General features: G+C 36.0%; 1 protein-coding gene across 17 annotated transcripts in view; it reads right to left on the bottom strand.

Moving 5' to 3' along the window:
* The window catches only part of PTPN13 (protein tyrosine phosphatase non-receptor type 13), a 229,972-nt gene that overhangs the window by 114,547 nt on the left and 92,443 nt on the right, over positions 1–22,982 (bottom strand). For 14 of the 17 annotated variants that reach the window (XR_012434937.1, XM_045393346.2, XM_065545225.1 and 11 more), the window contains 2 exons: positions 16,169–16,256; positions 8,065–8,628 (listed from right to left, as the gene is read on the bottom strand). Coding sequence is in view for 16 of the 17 variants with exons in the window: in XM_045393346.2 (XP_045249281.2) it covers positions 8,065–8,628; positions 16,169–16,256 (652 nt within the window). In the remaining variant the exon portion in view is untranslated. The remainder of the gene's footprint in view (positions 1–8,064; positions 8,629–16,168; positions 16,257–22,982) is intronic. The other 3 variants (XM_065545226.1, XM_074040091.1, XM_074040089.1) reach the window with 1 other exon arrangement.

The following is a 22,982-nucleotide window of genomic DNA, read 5'->3' as shown; positions in this document are numbered from 1 at the left end:
TACTCTTAGAGTTGGACAAAACAGAGGAAGAGGAGGTATGATTTCTTCTCACTATATGTATAACTTGCCAGAGAATATTGTTGTAACCCATTATCTGAAATAGCACCACTGCATATATTAAAATACTTTAATAGCCACATTGTAACACTCCGTTTATATTAACACTTACTGAGTACCTATTATATGTCAGGTGTAGTGGCAGATGCTAAGGATACAGCTATGAATTAGACCAGGCCAAATTTTCCAGGTCTGTAGGAGGAAAGACAAGTTCCTGAAAGAAAAACAGCCCATCATCATCCTAAACTGGGAAGGTGAGAGAAAGATTCCTGAAACACCAATGTCCGAAAGCTTTGAGTCTTAAGGCAGATTGCTGTGTGAATAAAGGCAAGGAAATATAAAATGGTCTATAAATAGGTAGGTAGGTAAGTAGGTAGGTAGATCAATCAATCAATCAATCAATCATCCATCCATCCACACACGTGTGTGTTTATGTGTGTGTGTGTGTGTGTGTATTTCTTTTCTCTACATACACACAAATTCAGAGCTGGGGAGGCAAGGAGGGAGGAAAAGAGGGTAAAAGAGTAAGAAGGAAGGGAGTGGGGAGGAGAGAAAGAAAAAGGGAGGGAGGGAGAGACAGAGAAAGGGAGAGAATGATAGTGTGAGGTGTGATATGGGAAATGCTAAAAGATGATGTGAGAGATATAATCATGGGGAACCTTAAGTATGATGATCCAAGGAGCTAGAATTTTATCCTGTTCAGGTGATGGAACATTGGTAAATCGCTGACAGCAGAGAATAAACGTATTCAAACTTGCATGGCAGAGAGACAAATGGAGAGACAAGGGGACTGCGATGAAATGAGGAAACACTTAAGTTTAAAATTGCTGGGTCTTAAAAAATGTGATGATGTCCATTGTTAGTAAGATCAATTTTCAATCTTTCTTAAGACATATCAGTCTGTCCTTAGAGTGCATGTCAAAGCCAAACTGGGTCTATGTGAACCATGCTATGGGTAGATTTAAATTAGGTCTCTCATTTCCAATAAAGGAGCGTATTATTTCTGTGAACTCTGATCTCACGTTATCATGAATACAGACACTGGAAAGTCTGTATTGGTTTGACCTTCAATTTTCTCTAGTATTTAAAAATGTAATTTTATTTTTCCACTTGGATAATCCAAAAGAAGAGAAGTAAATATATATTCTCAGTTGTATTCTTAAACTAAATAACGATTTATTGCTCATCTTCTCCCAAATGGTTCTAAAACCGGTCTTTTCTCAACTGATTGTTGGTATTTTATACTGACCTAATGTCATATGGGAATAGTCTAAAGATGCACTGTCCAATATGGTGACTACTAGCCACATGTAACTATGTAAGTTTAAATAAAATATTCAGTTCCTCAGCTGCACTACCTACATTGCAAGTGCTCCATAGTCACATGTAGCTAGTAGCCACTGAGTTGGACTGTGCAAATATAGAATATTTCCTCCACTGAAGAAATTCTGTTGGACAATACTGGTCTAAATTACAAATCTCTTTAAAATCCAGCCATAGAAACACAATGGACACTTCTTTTCTTTCTAAGACATTGATTCTATCTACATTATAATTCAGAGACACAAAATATATTTGCATCTCATTTATAATCTAATACTTCAGTTTTCTTAATCTAGTAATTAAATCATTAATGCCTGAAATACATGTGATATTTGACCAATATTACAGAAAATCCCTGCTTCTCATTTACTTCTGTGGAACTGATATAAATAAAATAGAAACTGAATATTAAAATTATTTATTTTAGCTCATGGAGTAACTTAAATAATAATCATTTTTTTCTTGCTATTCAAAGAGAAATACAGTAAAGTAGTAAAAATTAAAATAGTTCATCCTTACTAGTTTTGGAATTTAAAAAAGAAAAATAAGTTTTGGAAAAATATATAACTCTCCATGAAATTATAAATACTAAAAGTACCACATATAATACTTGAACTCACACACTTATAAATTCATCCCTTTGCTTTTGTTAAGTGTAACTATAAGAATGTAAACTTTTAAATTCAGTCTTCTAAAATGAAACATTAAGGTTCCTCAAATGAGAATGGGTTCCCATACTTGAGTGTTTACATATTCTAGTTGCACAACACAGAGTCTAAGCTGTGTTCACAGGGCAGTCACAGGATAGCAAAACTAGACTAGGACCAGAGATCACACTACTAGAAGGAAGAAAACAATATTTCATTTTGATGTGAACTAGGTTGATTAACAATCCATTAAACAAATAACACTTAACCATAACCACTTTTGTAGAAATTAGTTGTATCTGTTCTTCATACTTTCCTTTCTAGTATTGTGCAGAATGCAGAGGAGTTGCAACTGTTGGAAGCCAAATGCTATTCATGATCCCCACCCAGGGTGTGGGAGTACTGCTCATACTATACTCACAGTACTGGTTCCAAGTCAATCTCTCATAATCAGGAATCTACTGCCAACCCACAGAGCAATGGATAGGGCGTGTATGGTAATCACATTACAAGAAAGAGAGAAAGAGACATTTGTCAGATACTCTTATTAGAAAACAAACAACTACTCAGATCTTGGGATGGAGTTGAAGAGGTAGAAAATAAAATACTGAGAAAAAAGAAGAGAATTAGATAGTCCTGTGCTGAGGTGAAAAAAAGTAAAGAATGAAGTAAAAAAGAGCAACATCAAATTTTAAAACTAGTTTTCACAAGAGAAAACTAAGTTATGTTTCTTCCTGCCCCTTTCGTACTGCTTTACATATGTGGAGAACTATCTGAAAAGTTGTTAACTTAATAATCACAGTAATAATCTTCTACTTATACGTTTTCAATATCAACTACAATTTCTTTCTTGAGATCTTCTTTGTTCCTATCTCATTTTGTTCCCAAAGAAATCAGACCACTTAATGTCAATCACTGCTTTTTGATAATTTATGGTCTATCTGGTCAGCCATAGGATTAGCTGCCTTAAAGATCCGACAATAGTAGAATCCCACCAAAATACTATCTACTACAATAGATGACATAATGGAGTTCCAGCTTAACTCCTGCACTGTATGGTTTAATGAAGAACCAAAAGTGCCTCATTTTTAGCCTTTCTTTCATAACACTATCTTGTTTTGCTGTATTAAAAAGTATATAATTTTGTTAAGGAGAGACTTAAGGTACTTGGTAGGCAGTTAGTTGAATGTCCAATGTCCCAGGCAGTAACAACATCTTTTCAATCACGTATCTGACATGTTTCTGGTCTCTTCTCTAAATCAGGACAGCAGAGTGGAATAATCCTATAATTGGGCTCTAGAGACTTGGATTCAAAATACAGCTCTGTTATGAATTATGAATTATGTATCTCCTTTGGCAAACTAGTCTACTTCTCTGGACCTCTGATAATGAGATGTTTGGTTTAAATGGTATCCAGATTCCTTCCACTTAGAAATCTCATGATTTGAAGGTCTGGTGTCTCCTGTGCTAGTTAGCTGGTTGATGTTGTTAGCTGAGGAAATGCTGAGGAGATTATTTGGGTAAAGGATCCTTTGAAGAGAATGGGGCATGGGTTAAGGAAAAAGCTATGTATCAGAGGTTGGAGGACAAAACTTTCTTATTAACTCAACAACCCTCCTTCCACACCCAAAGAAAAAAATTAAAATTTAGCAATTTGTTTCTTCCAATTACTATATCAGCTCAAGGAATGTGGGAATACATCTTTTTTTTTTTTTTTTTAAGTCACATGTAGTGGAAAATCCTTAAGACTGATATTCTGAAAATCCATGATGAAAATCTACAATCTCTGAAATAATAAAACTCTATCATTAACTCATTATGTGATCTTGGGTATGTTATTAAATCTCCACAAGCCCAAGAATATGTTTGGATAACATGTGCTCTAAGACCTCTTCTAATTCTATAATTACTGAAACCCATTAGCAGCTGCCAAATTTAAAGATCACAAAAATTGTAGGAAACATTTAACTTTTAAAACACAAATATTTTAAGAAAGAAATGTGTACAATAAAATGTGTACATTAATGATATTTACAGTTCTGCTTGATTTATCACATATAAAAGGGATCTGTGAAGCCTGTCTCTCATGAGAATTAAATGAGAAAAATGGGATTTATATGATTTTCTATTATTTTTTGTTTGTATAGTAGCTAAAATCTTCCTATTACCAATCTGCACGTTTGCTTGCATATCTTTGTTTTTTTTTTTTTTTTGCTTTTTCTGAGATGGAGTCTTGCTCTGTCACCCAGGCTGCAGTGCAATGGCACAATCTCGGCTCACTGCAACCTCCACCTCCTGGGTTCAAGTGATTCTCCTGCCTCAGCCTCCTGAGTAGCTGGGACTACAGGCATGTACCACCACACCCGGCTAATTTTTGTATTTTTAGTAGAGACGGGGTTTCACCGTGTTAGCCAGGATGGTCTTGATCTCCTGACCTGTGATCCGCCCGCCTTGGCCTCCCAAAGTGTTGGGATTACAGGCGTGAGCCACCGCGCCTGGCCTTGTTTGCAACATAAATTACCTCACCTTTAGAAAAATGAAAGCATAAGACCAGCAGGTTACTCAACTAAATAACTAGTAAGAATTAGTGCTTTTGAATTCTAAACCTCTAACATTCCTTTTGATTAATGCTTGTAGTCTAAAGCAAACATAATTTATTGCTGCTTTCAAGTTACTATATAATAGTGGAGATTTAAGGTAGTGTATTTCCATAATAATCCAACATTTTTAGGTGTTTGTTTAACTGGGTTGTAAAATAACCTCTGGGGGAATAATGGGTAGGTTCTTCATGAGAGCAAATGCTTTTGAAAACCCTGGTTAAAAAGATTTCAGGATTGTCCTATATCAAACAATTCAAAGCACATTTTTTTTAAAAAAAGCTTTTCTTGCCGGGCGTGGTGGCTCAAGCTTGTAATCCCAGCACTTTGGGAGGCCGAGACGGGCGGATCACGAGGTCAGGAGATCGAGACCATCCTGGCTAACACGGTGAAACCCCGTCTCTACTAAAAATACAAAAAACTAGCCGGGCGAGGTGGCGGGCGCCTGTAGTCCCAGCTACTCAGGAGGCTGAGTCAGGAGAATGGCGTGAACCCGGGAGGCGGAGCTTGCAGTGAGCTGAGATCTGGCTACTGCACTCCAGCCTGGGCGACAGAGCAAGACTCCGTCTCAAAAAAAAAAAAAGCTTTTCTTTTGTTTGTGCATCCTATAACAAATACAAAATTTCTAAATCTGAAAATGATGTATCAAATACGTAATTACCTTTTGAACAAATAAGGCTCTACAAGAATTATGTATCATCTTTGCAGATATAAAAGTATATGTAGAAATAAGATGGTCTGAGTTTCCTTAACACTTACACACATGTGCATACACATGATCTGAGAAGATAATAGAATCATATGGTACAATAGTCTAACACATTTTGTTATTGGTAATGAAAAATAAATGAAATATATTAAATAGACTATTATGGTATAATTTAACAGATTAAATATGTTTCCATTAATGTTTGATGTTTTTCTTGTTTAACTCTCAAAGCAACGTTCAAGTGTAAAAAAAAAAAAATTTCAAGCTTTGCTAATTCACATTACTACTAATTTACCAAATATTAAGACAAGGAATATTCTGAAACTTAGATCACACAGAAAAAAATTAGAAATTATAATAATTATTTTTATTTGAGACAGAGTTTCGCTCTTGTTGCCCAGGCTGGAGTGCAATGGTGTGATCTTGGCTCACCGCAACCTCTGCCTCCTGGGTTCAAGTGATTCTCCTGTCTCAGCCTCCCAAGTAGCTGGGATTACAGGCATGTGCCACCATGCCTGGCTAATTTTTGTATTTTTTTTTTGTAGAGACGGGGTTTCTCCATGTTTTGAGGCTGGTTTCGAACTCCTGACCTCAGGTGATCCGCTCGCCTCAGCCTGCCAAAGTGCTGGGATTACAGGCATGAGCCACCGTGCCTGGCCAATTTTATTATTACTATCATTAGAGACAGGGTCTCATTTTGTTGGCCTGTCTGGAGTGCAGTGGCATGAGGACACAACACTGCAGCTTTGAACTTCTCGGCTCAAGTGATCCTCCCACCTCAGCCTCCCGAGTAGCTGGAACTACAGGTGTGCACCACCACACCTGGATAATTTAAAATTTTTTTTGTAGATATGAGGTCTTGCTATGTTGCCCAGACTGGTCTTAAACTTCTGACTTCAAGCAGTTCTCCAACCTTGACCTCCAAAAGTGCTAGGATTACAGGTGTGACCCACCATGCCTGGCCTATAATTTCATTTTTAATATTCACAATAAAAAAAGATACTACTCAGCCTTTCAAATGTTAGAAATATTCATCTAGATTGGTACATACCTTCATTATTTCTATTTCAAAACTGTAACGGTTTTATTTATTTGAATCATTGAAGGGTTTTTTTTCCCCACAATGGACAAGATTTCTTCATATAATTGTTTCCACGATGACATGTTCAACAGAAGGTCAGACTAAATTAATGTTCATATACTAGCTGTTGTACAACATAAAAAAGGAGATTTTTCTTTTAAACCATAGAAAGTGCCTAATCTCTTTGCTATCACAATTCCAAAAGTTGTGAAGTGGTGTATAATACACATTTCTAAAATTTTACTTCCTATCCTTGAAAGTTTTTGATCAAGATTATATGTAACCATCTCATAAAGTTGGCTAATGTTTTTGAAAAATTCATGTTATATAGGAACCCATATAAATTAAGTATTCAATAATTTCCTCCATAATTTCAAACTCTTTACTAATTTTCAATTCCTGAAATTGAAAAAAAAAATGCAAAGCTTCTTTTACTCGAAGTAAAGCAAAACTCAGAAAGTATGTTCAGCTCCAGAGCTATGCTTAAAACTTAAGTAACAGGGCAACAGACCTTTAGAGTACTTTAAAGGAAATGTATGAATAAAAAAATTACACTAGAACAATGACCTTAAAAATAAATATGACCCTTAATTATGTCATTCTTTTCTTTGAACTAGAAAGCATCTTAAAGTTGTCTTTAATCAGCTATGTCCTAGGATTTGTCTAGGAAGCAAGGGCAGTTATAAAACTCAAATCTTAAAAAATGTACAGAATTAGATTAAAAATTCTCTCTTCTTTTCTCTTGCTTATAGTCATACTAAAAACAGCCTCTATCTATGTCACAACTATTTATACTGAAAATAGCCTCTATCCATGTGTCTTGGACATAATTTTACTCCAATCAACATATTGAGTTTTGTGTGTGAAATCAAGTATTTTTGAAACAGTTTTCCCCTAGAATAAGAATTTACCATTTATAAAGTTATTTTTATATTACTCACACTAATAATGTAATATTAATCACTTTACATTCATTACCTAATTAACCTACTTTGAGAAGCCCATTTTGTAGATAGGGTAATTTAGACTTGGAGAGATGAAGCCCAAGTAAACACCACATAGTTACCAATGGAGGAACTAATTCAAACCTAGGCTGACTCTGTAAACCTAAAATGTACTATGATTCAAAACGTATAGATTCAAAACTTTATTCCAGACAAAGTAAACTATAATCTTCTACAGTTGCACCCCAAAATTTGCAATTTGAAGCTGGTGGTTTGAGAAGCAATGCACCATAACCATGCTATTCAGGTTCTCTAGCACTGCTGACTTTGATGAACTGCTTTCTATTTCCACAAACCAGTTATTTACTGAAGCTTCCCATGAGATAGTGCATGGTAGATGGTACGCTGCAGAACTTAAGCAAAAAGAAGTAGAAAATACGCCCCCTGCCTTTGAGAAGCTTACAATCTAAAAATATGGTACCCCAAATATTGAGAGACTATAACATGACTGGGCATGTTTATTAGGGATGACTTTGTGGAAGCAGAGTGCTTCAATTAGGGTTTTGAGAGAAGTACGAGATTAACCAGGGTACAAATGTTTGGCAGTGAAAATAAGACTTGTGGAATAATTTAATAACCCTTCTTTATTTTGAAAAAACACTTAAAATACTTCAATTCTCTCTCAAACATGCACAAAATTACTAACCTTCTACATTCATGGCTTCTCTCAGAACCTGAAGTTTCTTTTGTCTCTCTCGGATTCGGTCCAAAGCACTTGATATTGCTGAGGAGGTGGGCAATTCTCGAGTGTGATATATTGGATCCATTTTCTGAGGGCCAAAGATATCCAAGGCTATACTTCCATCTGAGTATCTTGCCTCCTTTTTTCTAGGAGTGGTTGAAGTCCGCACTGTTACTGCCTCAGGGTGACGACGACGATATGTGGCAGTCTCTCCTGAAGAGAAGTCTCTGTCAGCTGTACAAAGCAAGTCCATGGATGAAGCCCAGATCTTCTTCTTAGGAAGCACATCAATGCCAGGGATGGGTTTTTTTTCTGGGCCACTAGTTTTGAACTGGTAAGGGGAGCATGTATTTTCAGAATCTTCATGTCCAGAATTATCTGATAAAATGTCCTTGAAATAATCCTCCTCATCTTGTGTATCTCTGATGGACAGAAATCCCATAGATTTACTAAGCCCTTTGTTAAGAAAGGTCTGATGAGAGAGTGGAGCCTTTTGTATGTCTAGTACATCAGAAGTAGAGCTTCTCCCTGGAATGATAAGAATCTGTCATGTATGCACAGAATTTTTAGAAAATAAATGGAAATGTAATCCACTATTGACAATGAAAGTGGTGGCAATTTCCTAAATGTTCCAAATGGAAGATCAGAGATGAAATGGTATGGTGGTGATGGTGATAGTGGAAGAGGAAAGAGATGCTATGTTTGCATAACTTTTCGTAGTTCATCGTCTCTTATCTAATAAAATCAATATACTGAACTGACATTTTTGAGTGGTATTATTTTCTATTCATCAAATGTGAATTATTTGGTTTTAAAAAGCAGACAACTATCCAGTTTGGAAGAATGTTCACTATCCAAGAAATGATTTGAGGCAATAATGGAATGTATAGTGAACTACTTTAACTTCTATAGGTATAACTCAAACATTATGTCATATCACTATAAAGCCCAGGTATATTCCAATCTTTTAAATAAATACATTTAAGGAAGAAACAAAGAATACTTGCTATATTCTGGATGGAAACAGGATTGTAACATTTGCAATTCTTAAGTATCACAATTTTATTATAATTAGATACGTTTTCAGAAAACTTTATTGTGTTTGAAATCCAAATAATTTGATTGTGTTTAAGTTATGAAAGAAACTTAATGTTTCCATGGCAGACCCTCATGCACTAAAAAAGTTTTTTCCTCTAGAACATAATTTACCATTATTTGCCATTTGCAATAAAGTACCAACTCTTATTCTTTAGTTCCTGAGGTAGTTAAAATCAGTAGTCATTTTACTTTTTTTTAAAGGCAGTAGTCTATAAATGTGACACATATCAAAAATGTCCATCCAGTAATTTTGTGAATCCATAGATTCAACAAAAAATCATATATATGTCCACTACTGAAAAAAGAAATGTGGGTAAATACTTTATAGTTACTAACTCAATAGCCCATAAACACTGAAGATTTCCTGTGCTACCTTCTGTGATCTTTTCGATAATCTATCTGCTATACAATATAAAATAATGACTAAAACCTTCTTAGTAATAATAAATTGCTTGTTAATTTATTTAAAGACATCAATTGCCTCTGTGGTGTAACAACTATAAGCTTTAATTCTCTGAACACAAATTTTACCTTAAAAAATCTTTAAAAAGTGAATTCATTTCAGAATGGCAGCAAATAATTGCTTAAGCATAAGATTAAAACATTGTGCTTTTATTGTACCTCATCTTCCCATGAATCTACTGAAGTGTAAATAAGGATAACATCTATATTTTGGGCACATCAAATAAAGAACACCAAGAAATATACCATACCACATCCAAACACATATTGTCACAGACTCCAGCTTCTAACTTAAGATAATTTGAAAACTGATAAACATATGTCTGTGTTACATTATTTTAGGGGTAAGTTATATTCTTAAACCACATTCGGAACTCATTAATTTAAAATTTTATTGAATAGAGAACAGACATATTCTTGAAAATTGATAGAACACATTATATTTAAAAAAAAAAGAATGGAAAGGATTCAAGGATCATAAACCAGATAGATGAACTCAACCATCTGCCTTATTCTGCTACATTGACTACCAAAAAGCAGTTAAAACTTGGAAAAACATCAAACAAGCGGGTATGTGGCAACACCATAAATTCATACTCAATCACTTTGTACACGCAACACCACGTGTTAATAGTAAGTCTGTTTACTTTCCACAATGACTGTTTCACTTTTCCTCATTCTTCACATTTTCTACCTTAACTCCCTACTCTTTTAGCTGATGCTGTTGTCATAACTCCAAGAAAACCAGAGCTGTTGGAGGAGGGCTTTCTCATCTTTCCATGAGTAATTCTATACTACCTATGTCTACTCTTTTTTTTTTTTTTTTTTTTTGAGTCTTGCTCTGTCACCCAGGCTCGAGTGCAGTGGCGCGATCTCGGCTCACTGAAAGCTCCACCTCCCAGGTTCACGCCATTCTCCCTCAGTCTCCCGAGTAGCTGGGGCTACAGGCACCCGCCGCCGTGTTAATTTTGCTTTTGTATTTTGAGTAGAGACGGGGTTTCACTGTGTTAGCCAGGATGGTCTCCATCTCCTGACCTCGTGATCCGCCCGCCTCAGCCTCCCAAAGTGCTGAGATCTCAGGCGTGAGCTACCTACTATGTCTACTCTTCTCTTTGCCATCTTAAAAGATGAAATTTCCTACCAGTTGAAGGCCAATCCCCAATATGTATCCTGGATTCTCCCCTCACAATTTTGCTTTATCAAAGACTTTACTTCTATGGTTAATTCTCTGTTGCTATCTCCTCATACTTTCATTATTCTTCCTCTCTATTGAATATTCCCATTAGTATGTGAACATAATCTAATATCTCCCATAGTCAAACCAAACCAAACAAAACTCTTCCTCTGTTAACCACATTTCCCCCTAGCTACTGCTGTCTCCCATTTCTTACTTCCCATTCATTATTCTACCCATTTTAATCAGCTTCCAACTACTCCATACATTAGCAACTCTCATTAGTTATGACCAATGATCTCTGCTTGCCAAATCAGATGGACATTTTGGTATACATATTGTACTTCTCAGTAACAACTGGTTATGATGACCATCCTTTACTCAATCTTTTCCTCTTTATATACCTATATATCCTACCTGTCAGACTGCTCATTCTTAGTCTTTGGTTTTTCTTCCCTTATTACATATCCAAATGTTGGATTTCCTCAGGTGTCAGTTTTAGAATTCCATCTACTCACTTTGTCTTTATGTAATTTCTTCCATTAACAAGGCAGTAATATCATTTATACCTTGACAACTCCCAACTGATACACTTAGCACTAACCTCCTCTGGGAGTTCCAATCATATGTAATGAAACTTCTACTTACATTTCAGAAGACCCTCAAATGCAACATGCTCAAAACTGATCTTTTGCTTCCCACATCCAGAACTGTCCATTCTCCCCCAGTCTTTCCTATTACAATAAATGGCCCAATTACTCAACTGATTGTTCAAAACAGAAATATGGGCACCATCCTTAAATCTTTTACCTTATTTAATCCCCATATCAAATCCATCAGTAAATGATGGCTATTTAAATTCTCAAAGATATCTTATTATTTCATGTATTCTAATTCTGCTGCTATCACCCTATTTTCAATTAACATTATTGCTTGACTATAACACTGCAATGGCCCTAAGCATTTTCCTTCTGGAGAATGCATAGCTTGCTAAAAGCTAAATGGGAAACAATAAATAGACTTTATTTACAAATAAAAGATTTCATACTTGTATTCCTTGGGTAAGATTTCAAGAGTATAAAAAGTCTTTGTAATAGAACATATCCCATTTATTTAAGTTGAAAAAAACTTCCTTGTAAATTACACTGTGTTTTAACTATTTTTGTTATATGTGATTAACATTATCCCACACTGGATACCATCATTCACCTTTCACTTCACCCAGACTCAGACATTCACATCTCCTAGAAGTAAAGTTCGAAATGACATTTCAATATTGAAAGAGGCTCCACAAGTCCCCATGTGTCCTCACAAATGTGTACAAGTGCATTTTAAAAGAAAGAAACATGATATTATTAATATGCCTAAGTTCTGAAGCACCACCATGTTGATCTGAATAATAGTTTAAGTTTCCACCTTAAGCTTGGCAGGAAATGTTTGATTTCTTTCTGCTCAGTGACGCTATTTTATCAGCATTGGCAGTATTAGGTAACAAAGTAGGGGCAGACAGCCCACTAGTTTAGGCCTTAGCTTCTGTGACAGATCTCGGAGGTAAGATATAAGAAGAGACCTTTTAAGGTCATTTACTTATAGATAAAAGAATTTTATTGTATTTGAGCTGAACAATTAAATCACTAGGTATAAGGCATTATCCCTAAATTTGCATACTTCTTTCCATCTAATTCTGTATCTCACTGTCCATCTTAACATTTTCTTTATTAAAGACTGTAGTCAAGAGCCTAATAAACTAATGCTATCACCACATATAGATTTTGGGTTGGTGCACATTGAAGAAAATGTTTTACTAATAATGTATCATAAGGTTGCTTTGCTGCATTTGACCATTGACAGTTAAGAAGTGGCACTGCCAAGTGTCCTAGGTGTCTTAGAAGAATTACTTCTTCAAGAGATAATTTTTTTTTCAATCTTAAACTTTTAAAATTAGTGTATGCAGTTGACTATTAGCTGCTGAATACTTCTGCCTGGTAATGGCTATAATTAGTATATTTATATTGATTTTGTCCTTAAAATAAGGTTTTACGAATTTGTAAAAGGTAAATGAAAAGAACACGTGTGCAATACTACTGTGCAAAGCAATGATGGCTAGGAAGGTCTGAGGAATACTCTTCCCTTATATTTTATCCAAATAAGACTATTATTTCAGTATTAGGACTTTTAACTCTACTAAAAAATAGAAACATTAAACAAAATTTGGTTTATCCTGAGTGACTAATTGTAATCACTCACAAATTCTCTTGAGTTTAGATATAAGGGAGATTTTATTCTCCAATTTGACTATTAGAGGATAAAATCAACAAACAATCTACTTAAGGATTTGATTTCTCTGTTAATTTTGTAAAGTCCTGACAGTCAATGCTTCCTTATCTGTATTAGAACAGCATATTAATAATAAGAATTCTAAGGAACTATTAGACAGTAATACTAAATCTTTCTTAGTATTATAAAAACAAAATTACAAATAAAAGGTATTAAAATCTGAATTAAAACTTCTGATATTTTTATTGTTATAATAAGAAAATGGTCTAATAATATGAGCCAAGATGTTTTCTTTTTCTTTTGCATACAACTTAATGTTTAAAATAGGCTAAATAAATAAACCATAGTTTCACATATTTCTTTATGGAACTATTAAATATTTATAGTACAAATATATTACACTTCAAAATCTAGTATTTCCATAAAACCTTTTCTTGTTCAATTAACAAATAGACACTGAACACCTATAAAAACTAATATACTTAATATAGTAGGTTTTCCCTATCCCCAGCATCTACATGTCCAGAAAGCTTAACTTTTATGAATGTCCTTTATGAAACAAATATATGTATATATGTAAATGACAAATAACCTGCTATTTAAAATATGTTACCAAGTAGGTATAGACTCAGTAAAATCTCTTAATTGCTATCTTTAAAATACTCTGTAACAATTAATTTCTGAAACATTAAGCCTCTGAATCATTGAAAGTAATAAAATCTAAACTATGTTAGCATTTGATAATCCTTAATTTGATAAATATTTCAAGGCTCCCCTTTTTCTTTCTACAGACCCACAATGGAAAGGGAGATAGAATGGGAGTCATATATACATAAATAAATATATATGAATATTTTTTATTCTTAGAAAAAATACACTGCAAAAATTAATAATACAACATTACAGTTATTAAATCAAGAAGTAACAAATAAGCAAATAAATTTCAATTACATAACATGGCCACTTAATGGTAGTAGGAAATGATAGTAGGGAACTGCTGAAAGAGGTCAGAGAAATAACAAGAAAGATAAATAAAAAGGAGGGAGGGAGAGAGGAAAGAAAAGAGGGAAGTGGAGAGAGGAAAGAGAGGGAGAAAATAGAAAAAGATAAATAAGAAAAACAACAATGTCTTTTAAATCTAACGTTCCACTTATTAAAATGTTCATTATATCTCCCAAAAGATTCTTTCAGCTTGCTATTGACATTCATTTATAAGTTTCTGTTATTATTCGATTCTAAAATAGGAGACTGACCGAAAATTTGATGAATTAACAAATTGCTGCTACTGTTAGTGCCAAAGTTTACACTATATACTATCTCAAATCCTAGAATACTATAAAAATAAACAGATTTTTACCTACAAAAACAAAGTGACAAAAGTACAGTATGGGGATACAAGTATAGGAAGGAAATATTTGCAAGAAAGGATTAAAAATACTTTCAAAGTTGTCACCACACTGTATTTTTGGCCCACATATAAACTAATCACGTATGTATTAGAAAAAAACCCTGATCTAACCAGAAATAAATTACTATACCAATGAAAGGAAAGCTAAAATATCTTTTCAGAAAGATAATCTTTATTCACAATAATTACAATGGAAGCACCAAAACAGATACTTAACTAACTGTACCATTACAAAATCACTCCCTTAGAAACAATTTTACTACTTTTCTTTGACTTACACATTCCTTCCTCTCAGATATGAGAGTTCTGACTCTGCAAAACATTTGGTCCAGATAGTTAAGGTCTACGTTTAGTTTTCACAACCAGAGTTGCTCATAGGTTTTAAATAAGACAGCTTTCTCTGATGTTCTGATTAAATTAAACTCTTAACTTTTTCATCTATTTTATTAAAGTATATAAATTAGAATATATTTAAGTAACCTGTACATTTACATCTACCTAGCCCCAAGATCTAAGACAAGATCTAAAAAGTATTTTTGTTAATGTTTAGATTATCGTGATTCTCAATATTGCTTGATAAGAAGAGAACAAAGATAATCAGCAAAATCAAAAGTTTATTTTATAAATAAGCCATGCCTGAAACTTAACAGTGAAAAATAAATTGTCACATAAAATTATATTTACTTTTATTTCAACTGTTTGAAATTTCTATTCACCTCTTTTCTTTTCTTTCTTTTCTTTTTTTTTTTTGAGACAGAGTTTCACTCTTTGTTGCCCAGGCTGGAGCGCAGTGGTGCAATCTCAGCTTACTGCAATCTCTGCCTCCCGGGTTCAAGTGATTCTCCTCCCTCAGCCTCCTGAGTAGCTGGGATCACAGGCACCTGCCACCATGCCCGGCTAATTTTTGCATTTTCAGTAGAGATGGGGTTTCACCATGTTGGCCAGCCTGGTCTCGAACCCCTGATCTAAGGTGATCCACCCGCCTCAGCCTCCCAAAGTGCTGGGATTACAGGCATGAGCCACCTTGCCTGGCCTGAAATTTCCATTCATTTCTTTTTAAAAAGTAAATTTAATTATCATAGGATACATAATTATATAATGTTACTGACAAATAGGAAAACCACTATTCATCATTAGTTTGTATTTACTAAGTATCACACATGACCTAAGGTAGTATTTGATAACTCCATGGTAATATCTATTTAGTGGGTTATTACTAGCATTAAAAAAAAAGAAATATGATACAAAATATCACAGTGCAGTAAGAAAAACTTTCTGAAACTTGTTTTAGTGTTTATGTTCATAAACATATGCATGTGTTTATTTAGTCATGCTTTATAAAATATTTTTAATATGAAATACCATGATAAAGTAAATAAATAATATTATTATTGATATATCAATACTGGAAAGGGAAATAATTTACTCTGGGAATTCTAACTATATTAATAATATTTTCTGTATAAGTTTAATGAAGCTATTTTTTAATGTAGCTAGTATTCTTGTCCATTCCCTAACTCCACTTTGTACGTTTATGTTCTAATCATCGTCTCAATTACCAGATTTCAAAGCCAGGTAAGTATAATTTTTGTAAAGAAAACAATGGGATAAGGTTAAAGCCTAGAAATTTCCTATTAATATACTCTTACCTGTTGGTAATCCTTTTCCTCGCAATCGATCTCGAATAGCCTGGCTTCGATCAGGTTTTTGTTCACTGTTACAGGAAAGCTGGTCTGTCTGCACACAGGTAATAACAAATCAAGTTTGACAAAAGGATCTCCCTTTTGTTTTCATAGTAACTGTTTACAGAATGACATTAGTTACACAGTTTTTGGAGGATATAATATTAAATAATGAGACTCTATGTCCTATTGTATTTGTAGGGTAATTTGTATTCTTGGATAAGATTTATGTAGCCCAGTGCTGGCCAATTCATTACAGAAAATTAAAAGGGAAGAAGCAGTGACTGAAGAGTAACCTACTAACTAGAAAATACCATCAGATTAAACTTGTTAAAACGAGTTCTATTTGAAAACAGTAAACTTGAAGTCGTCTTCTTTCCCCAACCAATAACTACTCTTGTTAGATTATAATTTAAAAATCACATTAATTTGGGTATAATAAAGCTTTCTCCTGGTTATAACTATGAATTCAGGAATTTAAATTACTTTCAGAAATAATTTTATAGATCTTGCCCTTTAGAAATTACATTTGAGAAATGCTAAGTCTTTTTTTTTGAGATGGAGTCTCACTCTGTCACCCAGGTTGAAGGACCTCGGTTCACTGCAACCTCTGCCTCCCAGGTTCAGGTGATTCTCATGCCTCAGCCTCCAGAGTAGCTAGGACTACTGGTGCACACCACCATGCCTAGCTAATTTTTGTATTTTTAGTAGAGACAGGGTTTCACCATGTTGGCCAGGCTGGTCTTGAATTCCTGACCTCAAGTGATCTGCCTGCCTTGACCCCCCTAAGTGCTGGGATTACAGGCGTGATCCACTATGCCTGGCCGAGAAATGCTAGGTCTTTAAATGGACCCTCTGAGGGATAACACATTTAAATCAATGCTCTTTGAAGTTCCCATTAAAACAAAATGTAGTCTTAAAGTTTAATAGCTTTAGCCAAGGGTATTTGCTTGAAATAAACTATGTCAAATTAGGTCAAACTCCATATTATAAGGGATAAAAAATTGAACAGATCACTGTTTCATTCTGGTGGCCAATTAGAAGAGAAATGTCAATATAAATGGAAGAAGAGAGAATGGTGAAAAGAAATTACTTAAATCTAGCACCAAGAGCATGCACACATATTTGTTTACACACACACACTCGCACATACTACAGAAATGTTTTAATATTGCTCCATTAGGGAATCTTGCTGGAGTATGGATTAAAAACCTGTTTAAGGTAGTATATTCAAGGCTCAAGCATTATGTTTTCTACCTATAAGAAGACTTGTAAATGGAAGTATTGCTGAAATAATGTTATCATTTAAGTTGCATGAATGATGTTAGTCCAGATTATACTGTACTGTCAGTGACTGAAAAGACAGTAAACATCCCACATCTTTGAAAATTCCTGCATTGAAGTTAGTTACTATTAATAATAACTATTATTTATTGAACATATATGCTAGGCACATACTTTGTGCTATCTAATCCTCAAACAACCTCATATGGTAGACAATATTATCCTCATATTACAAATAAAAGGAGAAATAGCGAAGAAACTTCTAAGGACCACAAAGCAGCTCATTAATATGGAAATAATTACTTTTACAACAGTTTGATAATATGGGTGATTGATACATATTATTCCTATTTTGCAGATAAGTAAAACTGTGGCCCAAATATTGTAACATTAAATCAGTGGAAAAACCTAGACAAGTAAGCTGGCTTGCTGACTTTTACCCCATGCTAATTAATTTTAAGTAAGAATGATGGCCACTTACAATGAATTTCATACCAGTGAAAGACTAACTCACTCTATCAGCTACTGGAGACAACAAAAGCTTTAAGGAATACATTGGGGTCAGAAACACCCCAGTTCCAATTATGTCTTTGTCATTTACCATATCTGTGGCTATGTGTAAGTTATTTAATCTTTCTCAGCCTTAGATTTATGCCCTCTAAAATGAGGATAAAAGTATCTCTATTAAATTGAGGTTGTTTTGATGAATAATGTGATAATGCACATAAACCCTTTAGCATAGTGTCTGGCACAAAGTAAACAAACACTTAAAAAACAGTAGCTGTTGGAGTTACTTCTACCCAGTGATGTCTAGGAGATGAGGAAGAGCAACAGAAAGGTAAGGGGAGCATGATTATACTTAGTAAAAATTTGTCTTTGTGAAGAGAGGCTATCTACATGCTGATTCCAACTGATCCTTCTATTTTTCTCTCCCATTAAATAACCCCACGATACACCCCCATGCCATACTGTTCCCCAAACATCCCTGTTTTCCCATTTCACAGCCTTTATCCAGGTTCACTTCCCTCTGCCAAGATTACTCTATCTAGCCTACAGGATATAGTTCGAAGTGCTATTTTTAATTTTAATTTTAATTTTTTTTGAGGTAGGGCCTTACTCTGTTGCCTAGGTTGGACTGCAGTGGTGCAATCATGGCTCACCATAGCCTTGACCTCCCAGGCTCAAGTGGTCCTCCCACCTCAGCCTCCTGAGTAGCTGGGACTAAAGGCATGCACCATTATGCTCGGCTACAAAGTGCTATTTCTCAGTGCAACCATAATTTGTATCCTTTTCCTTTAAACTCTCATAGCTGTTAAAATTTTTACTATGTATCTTTTTATAGCCTTCTTTCATTTTATAATTAAGCAAATGGTTATGGCATTTTAGATAAGAGCGCCTAGATCAAATATTTTATTCCAATTTTTATCTTCTACAATCCCTAGCACAGGTTTCATACATAAATGAGCAACAAAGATCCACTATAATAATGAGAACTAAATGCTAAACCTTAAAGGGATGAAGATTTTATGTGTAATATGGGCAATTATTGATAGGTAATAGAATTTCTATGGAGACAGAAAAAAAATATTCATTCAAAGACAGAAAAAAACATCTCTCACAATTTTATTATAGGAGTAAAATTAGCAAACAGCACAAGAGTCTTAGAGAAAGTGTGGTATAATAAAAAAGTCCCTGGACTGACTAATAGAGAACTCAAATCCCATAGTTGTTTGGCTATCAGTTTCCTTAACCATAAAGTGAAGTTTTAAAGAATATTAGCCTTGGGGGGCGGAGCAAGATGGCCGAATAGGAGCAGCTCCAGTCTCCAACTCCCAGCGCCAGCGACACAGAAGACCGGTGATTTCTGCATTTTCAACTGAGGTACTGGGTTCATCTCACTGGGGAGTGCCGGACGATTGGTGCTGGTCAGCTGCTGCAGCCCGACCAGCGAGAGCTGAAGCAGGGCGAGGCATTGCCTCACCTGGGAAGCGCAAGGGGGAAGGGAGTCCCTTTTCCTAGCCAGGGGAACTGAGACACACAACACCTGGAAAATCGGGTAACTCCCACCCCAATACTGCGCTTTAGGAAACAGGCACACCAGGAGATCATATCCCACACCTGGCCAGGAGGGTCCCACACCCACGGAGCCTCCCTCATTGCTAGCGCAGCAGTCTGTGATCTACCGGCAAGGCAGCAGCGAGGCTGGGGGAGGGGCGCCCGCCATTGCTGAGGCTTAAGTAGGTAAACAAAGCTGCTGGGAAGCTCGAACTGGGTGGAGCTCACAGCAGCTCAAGGAAACCTGCCTGTCTCTGTAGACTCCACCTCTGGGGACAGGGCACAGTAAACTAAGACACACAGACACCTCTGCACAGACGCAAACGACTCTGTCTGACAGCTTTGAAGAGAGCAGTGGATCTCCCAACACGGAGGTTGAGATCTGAGAAGGGACAGACTCCCTGCTCAAGCGGGTCCCTGACCCCTGAGTAGCCTAACTGGGAGACATCCCCCACTAGGGGCAGTCTGACACCCCACACCTCACAGGGAGGAGTACACCCCTGAGAGGAAGCTTCCAAAGCAAGAATCAGACAGGTACACTCGCTGTTCAGAAATATTCTATCTTCTGCAGCCTCTGCTGCTGATACCCAGGCAAACAGGGTCTGGAGTGGACCTCAAGCAATCTCCAACAGACCTACAGCTGAGGGTCCTGACTGTTAGAAGGAAAACTATCAAACAGGAAGGACACCTACACCAAAACCCCATCAGTACATCACCATCATCAAAGACCAGAGGCAGATAAAACCACAAAGATGGGGAGAAAGCAGGGCAGAAAAGCTGGAAATTCAAAAAATAAGAGCGCATCTCCCTCGGCAAAGGAGCGCAGCTCATCACCAGCACGGATCAAAGCTGGACGGAGAATGACTTTGACGAGATGAGAGAAGAAGGCTTCAGTCCATCAAATTTCTCAGAGCTAAAGGAGGAATTACGTACCCAGCGCAAAGAAACTAAAAATCTTGAAAAAAAAGTGGAAGAATTGATGGCTAGAGTAATTAATGCAGAGAAGGTCCTAAACGAAATGAAAGAGATGAAAACCATGACACGAGAAATACGTGACAAATGCACAAGCTTCAGTAACCGACTCGATCAACTGGAAGAAAGAGTATCAGCAATTGAGGATCAAATGAATGAAATGAAGCGAGAAGAGAAACCAAAAGAAAAAAGAAGAAAAAGAAACGAACAAAGCCTGCAAGAAGTATGGGATTATGTAAAAAGACCAAATCTACGTCTGATTGGGGTGCCTGAAAGTGAGGGGGAAAATGGAACCAAGTTGGAAAACACTCTTCAGGATATCATCCAGGAGAACTTCCCCAACCTAGTAGGGCAGGCCAACATTCAAATCCAGGAAATACAGAGAACGCCACAAAGATACTCCCCGAGAAGAGCAACTCCAAGACACATAATTGCCAGATTCACCAAAGTTGAAATGAAGGAAAAAATCTTAAGGGCAGCCAGAGAGAAAGGTCGGGTTACCCACAAAGGGAAGCCCATCAGACTAACAGCAGATCTCTCAGCAGAAACTCTACAAGCCAGAAGAGAGTGGGGGCCAATATTCAACATTCTTAAAGAAAAGAATTTTAAACCCAGAATTTCATATCCAGCCAAACTAAGTTTCATAAGTGAAGGAGAAATAAAATCCTTTACAGATAAGCAAATGCTTAGAGATTTTGTCACCACTAGGCCTGCCTTACAAGAGATCCTGAAAGAAGCACTAAACATGGAAAGGAACAACCGGTACCAGCCATTGCAAAAACATGCCAAAATGTAAAGACCATTGAGGCTAGGAAGAAACTGCATCAACTAATGAGCAAAATAACCAGTTAATATCATAATGGCAGGATCAAGTTCACACATAACAATATTAACCTTAAATGTAAATGGACTAAATGCTCCAATTAAAAGACACAGACTGGCAAACTGGATAAAGAGTCAAGACCCATCAGTCTGCTGTATTCAGGAGACCCATCTCACACGCAGAGACATACATACGCTCAAAATAAAGGGATGGAGGAAGATTTACCAAGCAAATGGAGAACAAAAAAAAGCAGGGGTTGCAATACTAGTCTCTGATAAAACAGACTTTAAACCATCAAAGATCAAAAGAGACAAAGAAGGCCATTACATAATGGTAAAGGGATCAATTCAACAGGAAGAGCTAACTATCCTAAATATATATGCACCCAATACAGGAGCACCCAGATTCATAAAGCAAGTCCTTAGAGACTTACAAAGAGACTTAGACTCCCATACAATAATAATGGGAGACTTCAACACTCCACTGTCAACATTAGACAGATCAACGGGACAGAAAGTTAACAAGGATGTCCAGGAATTGAACTCATCTCTGCAGCAAGCAGACCTAATAGACATCTATAGAACTCTCCACCCCAAATCAACAGAATATACATTCTTCTCAGCACCACATCATACTTACTCCAAAATTGACCACGTAATTGGAAGTAAAGCACTCCTCAGCAAATGTACAAGAACAGAAATTATAACAAACTGTCTCTCAGACCACAGTGCAATCAAACTAGAACTCAGGACTAAGAAACTCACTCAAAACCGCTCAACTACATGGAAACTGAACAACCTGCTCTTGAACGACTACTGGGTACATAACGAAATGAAGGCAGAAATAAAGATGTTCTTTGAAACCAATGAGAACAAAGATACAACATACCAGAATCTCTGGGACACATTTAAAGCAGTGTGTAGAGGGAAATTTATAGCACTAAATGCCCACAAGAGAAAGCAGGAAAGATGTAAAATTGACACTCTAACATCGCAATTAAAAGAACTAGAGAAGCAAGAGCAAACACATTCGAAAGCTAGCAGAAGGCAAGAAATAACTAAGATCAGAGCAGAACTGAAGGAGATAGAGACACAAAAAACCCTCCAAAAAATCAATGAATCCAGGAGTTGGTTTTTTGAAAAGATCAACAAAATTGACAGACCACTAGCCAGACTAATAAAGAAGAAAAGAGAGAAGAATCAAATCGACGCAATTAAAAATGATCAAGGGGATATCACCACCGACCCCACAGAAATACAAACTACCATCAGAGAATACTATAAACACCTCTACGCAAATAAACTGGAAAATCTAGAAGAAATGGATAATTTCCTGGACACTTACACTCTTCCAAGACTAAACCAGGAAGAAGTTGAATCCCTGAATAGACCAATAACAGGCTCTGAAATTGAGGCAACAATTAATAGCCTACCAACCAAAAAAAGTCCAGGACCAGATGGATTCACAGCTGAATTCTACCAGAGGTACAAAGAGGAGTTGGTACCATTCCTTCTGAAACTATTCCAATCAATAGAAAAAGAGGGAATCCTCCCTAACTCATTTTATGAGGCCAACATCATCCTGATACCAAAGCTTGGCAGAGACACAACAAAAAAAGAGAATTTTAGACCAATATCCCTGATGAAC

Source organism: Macaca fascicularis, chromosome 5 (genome assembly GCF_037993035.2).
Source record: "Macaca fascicularis isolate 582-1 chromosome 5, T2T-MFA8v1.1".
In the NCBI taxonomy this organism is placed as follows: Eukaryota; Metazoa; Chordata; class Mammalia; order Primates; family Cercopithecidae; genus Macaca; species Macaca fascicularis.
This window is presented reverse-complemented; position numbering and strand designations above follow the sequence as displayed.